This window comes from Vipera berus, assembly GCF_964194415.1.
Source record: "Vipera berus genome assembly, chromosome: 1".
Lineage (NCBI taxonomy): Eukaryota > Metazoa > Chordata > Lepidosauria > Squamata > Viperidae > Vipera > Vipera berus.
The window spans coordinates 170,376,659-170,382,705 of NC_138202.1; the positions used below are offsets into that span (position 1 = coordinate 170,376,659).

Consider the following 6,047-nt stretch of genomic DNA (forward strand, 5'->3'; position numbering starts at 1 on the left):
AAATGACATATATTTCAAGATCTCCATTACAACTTTAGGCAAAAAAACAACAACCCACAATAAGATTGCATGAAACAACTCCTGTTCCTTCTTTTTTTGGTTTTAGTGAAGAAATTGATACCACACATTAACTTACATTTATAATTGCAAAGGAGTGTCCGTTTGGTGCAGTGCTTAAGGTACTAAGCAAGAAACTGGAAAAACATGCCTTTCATAGGCATAAAGCCAGCTGGGTGACTTTGTGCCAGTCACTTTTTCTCATCCCTAAGAAGTAGGCAATGGCAAATTACACCTGGAATCTTGTCAAGAAAATTTCAGGGAGTTGTCCAGACATGTACATTACAGACTGTAAATAAAATAGGTGATTTTAAAACAATGAGAGAGGTGTATTGCCAGTATCCCTATGGCCTTATTTGTCTAGTTACTGTTCAGATTGTGCAACCATAACCTTGTAGATAAATTGCTTGAAGATTGGGTCACTACCCTGTTCTCTTGCTTCTTCTGATAGTGAAATATACCACATGGTTCTCAAATGACGCATACTTCTTGATGGGAGATGGGTGTTCCTGCTGCCCTAAAAAAGCTAGCAATACAATTTTCATTGGGGGTAAAAAGTACAAATGTTTGGATCTTGACAATTGCTCCCTAGTATCCAATGTCCTATTCCCATAATTCTGGAGGAATACATTATCTGGATCAGGGCTTTTCAACCAGTGGTATGAGCACCACGTGTGGTACATTGGCACCTGGCAGGTGGTACGCGACCATCCTAGAAAAGTGGTAGCAGGGGAGGGGAATGAGCTAAACCAGTGGCAGCACCGCACAAGCCTGAGCGAGAGATGGTTGGAGCTGCAGGGCTGCCAGGGCTTAGCGGAAGCGCCAGGATCAGCGCTTCTTTGGGGTTGTCAGGACTCAGTGGAAGCGCCAGGATGAGCACCAGGCTCCAGCTGGAGCTCGGTGCTGATCTTGGCACTTCTGCTGAGCCCAGAAGAAGCATTGATCAGCTGGAATGTTGCAGCATCTCCAGGGTCTTGTGATTTACATTCAGATGCTTGGCAATCAATTCATGTTTATGATAGCCACAGTGTCCCAGGGTCATGTGAAGTGACCAAAACCTGCTCCAACCACCCAGCAAATTGGGGGGGGGATAAAAACCAAACTCCCTACCCACCCCATCCCCGCTCCCAATTCTCAACAAAAATGCTCACAACAATGAAAACCTCGGACAGGAGGAAGAGCACCGTCGGGCGGGCAGGCAAGTGTCTTGCTCGGCTGTGGCTTGGGAGGCACTTTTTTCAGTGCCATTGTAACTTCAAACAGTCACTAAGCGAACTGTTGTAAGTCGAGGATTACCTGTATTTTATCACTCCCCCCCCTTTTTTTTTAGGGTCATCAAGTTTTTGACACCCTGCTAAGCGACTGGTGGTACTCGGATGTTGCCATATCCTAAAAGTGGTACAATGGGTGAAAAGGTTGAAAAGCCCTGATCTAGATTGATTTCAGTCTGACTTTTTATGAATGCTTAATTTTGGAAATAGGTGGGGGGGAATACAATCCTATTGATTCTTGAACATAGTTTTGATCTGAGGCAGGGATGTCAAACTGCCGGCCCGCGGGCTGGTTGTATCATACAGAGGCTGCGCCCACCCGTTCTGGCAATGCAAAAAAGTCACGATATGTCACGACACGTCACTTGATGTGGCGAGTTTGACACCCATGATCTGAGGCGTCTTGGGTTAATGGATACCACTATAATTCATTTTAGAACTTCTGTTTGCATGAAATCTTTGCAGTTCCCCAGATTTAATTGGGATAATTTTATTATACAATTAAGACTGCCTCAACTGGTTATAATAAGTGCCTTTTATCAGCATAGAATGATTCATTAACTGTGACTCCCATCTGGATGTGGTAGAACTTGCTATAGTACCTCATCTCCCCCTAGCCCATAGCCAGGCTAGACTTGAGTGACATGTTCCATATGAGGTTGCTTTCGAGGAGACTAGTGCACAAATAATGCAGCCACTCCATCAACTGATTTTATTAAGCCAATTCTCCCATCAGTTCTGGTGGCTGCCATTTGCTTCTCAGTCCAATTCAAAACATTGATACTGATTTTTAAGCTGTTTGTGCTTTTTCACTGAGTTATTCCCAAACAGCAGAAGCTTTCTTTGTGCTCCAGAAATTAATCTGATACTTGAACGCACAAAATGCAGCAGCAACAACATAGTCCTTTCATTGGGGTTCCACATTCAGTACCTCTGTCTTTGGAAGAGTCATCCAGCTTAATCCTTTGGCTTTGTCTAAATTAAGAGCTAAAAACATTTTTATTTCAGACTACATTCACTGAAAGAATAGTTGCATTGATATTTCTTTTTAGCTGTCTTCTTTTTAGAATATGGTGGTAGAAATAAAATGATTGGTTTTATCATTTCTCCACTCTTCTTTGCTTTGTTAATTTTCAAATACTCTTGTGGGGTTAATTGGCAAAGATGCTATGTCATCTTCACGAACTAAGCATTTTGAAATGTAGCCAACAAGCACAGGTAGTCCTTGACTTATGACCTATAATTGAGCCCAAGACAGTAGTTAAATGAGTTTTTCCCTATTTTACAACTTTTCTTGCCACAGTTAAGTGAATCAATGCAATTGTTAAGTTAGTAACACGGTTGTGAACGTGAATCTGGCTTCCCCATTGACTTTGCTTGTCGGAAAGTCACAAAAGGTGAACATATGACTCCCGGGACACTGCAATCGTCATAAGTAGATGCCAGTTGCTAAGCATCCAAATTTTGACCATGTGACCAGGAGGATGCTGCAACGGTCATAAGTGTGAAAAATGATCATAGGTCACTTTTTTCAGCGCCATTGTAATTTCAGTCACTAAATGAATGGTTGTGGATCAAAGAGTATCTGTATCTTAAATAAATGAAATGTGATGTTGGGAGGTCAGATCTCTTCGGCTTGTTAAGAGGATTCCAATGATTCTCCATATTAACTGCATTCTTCTGTACAGCATGTAAAACGGAAGAGTCTTGATACTAAAATTGACCTCAGGCCTTTTTCTGTTTAGCTTTCATTTCATACTTTTAAATGCTGAGAAGAGAGAAGAATGATATCACAGACTTCTTTTTTGTTTTTTAAGCAATATATAAGTAAATCTGTTTATTTTTAGAATGTTTGGTTCCATAAACTTTAGTGTCATGTAAAGAGGTTGATTTCAATCCAATTTTATATTTCTAGGATGATTAGATGTTTGTACTTGTAAACATTCTGATATCATAGGTAAAGGTAAAGGTTCCCCCGCACTTGCGTGCTAGTCGTTTCCGACTCTAGGGGCCGGTGCTCATCTCCGTTTCAAAGCCGAAGAGCCAGCGCTTGTCCGAGGACATCTCCGTGGTCATGTGGCCGGCATGACTAGACGCCAAAGGCGCACGGAACGCTGTTACCTTCCCACCGTAGTGGTCCCTATTTTTCTACTTGCATTTTTTACGTGCTTTCGAACTGCTAGGTTGGCAGAAGCTGGGACGAGTAACAGGCGCTCACTCTGTTACGCGGCACTCGGGATTCGACCCGCCAAACTGCCGACCTTCCGATCGACAAACTCAGCGTCCTAACCCACTGAGCCACCGCGTCCCTGTTCTGATATCATAGAGGGGAAAAAATCTGATAATGCAAGCACACTAAAATTGCCGTCGGATAACACAAATCAGAGAGCAGAAAATCAGAGACAATGTGCAACTCATTTTACTCTGCAAATGGAAGAGTTGGATTCTTGAAATAATTTTGCTGTTATCCCTGATCATTTTCCAATTACACAGACTACAATTTAAAAATATTAAGCTACTCTATGTAGAGAGTGTCATTTCGATACTTGTTAGTTTTACTGTGTGGCTTCCTGCATAATCCAAAATAGAAGATCATAATCCTTTGAAATATTTGGGGTACGTGCAGGTAGAATATTCTGCCTTGTCAATGTGGGCAACACTTTCCTTCTTTCCCCACAAAAGACATCCCCCAAATTTGAATTAAAGCATAGGAAACATGCTTTCCCTTTCAGAAACTATGAGAGAAATAGAGACAAACACAGAATGAGAGCTAATGCATAAAGGAGAGTTTAAAAAAATCTCACTGCATCCAGTCAGGAATTCATTAGTTAGGAAGTAAGTCCCTTTAATTTCAGAGGATCTTATATTTGAATTGGTTTCCCCCCCCCCTCTAAAGGAATTTGCCCTCTTACTTCCCCTAGTCAATATCCCAGAAATTTTTCCACAGTGACGTAGTTCCAATTTTCTCTCCCCGTGATCCCCTCTTGAAACAGCTGCCTGTAGTAGATAAACTGGCTGCATCGTGCAATTGCAAGGTAGGGAAGGACACCCAATTTAAGCGTCCCCTTTCAGCCAGCTGTTCTTGGATACGAGTCCCACACCGGGTCGAGATTCCGGATTGAACTGGAGCAGCTGCCTAATGAGAGCTTTGCAGGGCTCAGATATACAAGGCAGATCTTCAGGGAACATGACTCCTTTCTTCTGGCGGCAAGGCATGTTGTGAATGTGAGTGTCATCAAAGGGCATGCAGCCGGTAATCATCACATAGAGCATTACACCCAAGCTCCATATGTCATACTTTTTTGGATCATAGGGGATGCCCATCAGCACTTCTGGGGATGCGTATGCAGCCGATCCACAGTAGGTAGTACTCAGTTCAGGGTATCCACGCGATTCCTTGCCAAAACCAAAGTCAGTCAATTTTGCTCGATGGCCGTCTGAAGTAAGTAACACATTCTCACACTTCAGGTCCCGGTGCACCAAATGCCTGTCATGAAGATAACGCACGGCACCCACAACTTGGGCAAAGATGTCTCGTGCTTCGGGAGCACAGGGTAACTTCCCTGCTTGTTGTACCATTTGTAGCAAGTCTGTGGATGCAGCTTCCATCACGATGTAGAGAGTCCCATTGCAAACTTCAATGAATTCATACACTCTTACAATGTGTGGGTGCCGAATCCCACGCAAAATGGAGAGTTCCCGCGGTAGAAACTTTTCCACAAAATCCCGGGGTGCTCGACGTCGGTCCACCATTTTGATTGCTAGTGGTCCCTTGTATTTTGCCGAGGTGGCCACTCTTACCTTGGAATAGCTTCCTTCTCCTAAGGTTTGGCCCAGCTTGTAACCCAGGTCACTCAAAAGTTTGTCTCCTTTGGAAGCCCTTGACATGATGACCTGGCAAGGCTGAAAAAGTCCTCAGTTTTCTTTCTGGGACTCAGTGCTTTAACCCATTGTGATTGGTATCTCAAGGCTTTTACCCCCCATATGCCCTCTGAGGCCTTGGGCTTCGAAGTCATCACTACTCCAAACATGTATTATGAAGTGCAAGGGGTGTCATGGGTTATGTCTGCAAAGCACAATCAGAAGTGTCAGCTGGTCCCTTTAGGTCCAGAGAAGTTAATTTCAGATACACTCAGGAAAACCCAGAAGAGGGTTTGGTTCGTATTACCACTCTAGTTCTTTTCTGTAATGTATTTTCTCTTTGGAGAAATCTTGTCTATATTTTTAAGAACAACACTTTATTAAAATGTTACAGCCCAGACACTGTTTATCCTGTGCTGGATTTTTGTAATCTTTGAAGTTTTGTCACTATCTCTTCTCATCTCTCAGGAATTCAGTACTTCTTTTAGAAATTAATTCTACAGTAAGTTTTTTTAAAAATAATAATAATAATAATAATTCCGCGGTGATTTAAAAGATCAAATTGCGCCAAGCAATCAAGATCAGAATTTTCAAACTTGATGATGATGTGGCACCCAATAGTTCTGTAAATAAATAAATAAAAAATGTTCCAGAACTCCTAGAGGCAAAGCTTTAGAGACAGACGACTGGTGGTGTCTGGGTGGGGAAAAAATTCCTTTATTATGGAATCCCATCAAATCCTTGCAGATCACTGTAGAACAGAGTTTGAAAAACTCGACCTCAAGAGTTTTAAATGTCTTGGTTATATAAATGGATCAACTTGAAAGAAAGAAAAATGACCTGAAATCCTTCATGCTA

The 6,047-nt window shown here is 42.2% G+C and overlaps 1 protein-coding gene across 1 annotated transcript; it reads right to left on the minus strand.

Annotated features, from left to right (window-relative positions):
* Window positions 1–4,382: 4,382 nt before the first annotated feature.
* On the minus strand, window positions 4,383–5,216 carry LOC308660594 (testis-specific serine/threonine-protein kinase 6-like; the record flags this gene model as incomplete). Its single annotated transcript, XM_081315019.1, has 1 exon — window positions 4,383–5,216. The coding sequence occupies one exon, from the start codon at window positions 5,214–5,216 to the stop codon at window positions 4,383–4,385; it is 834 nt and encodes a 277-aa protein (XP_081171145.1).
* Between the last annotated feature and the right edge of the window lie 831 nt (window positions 5,217–6,047).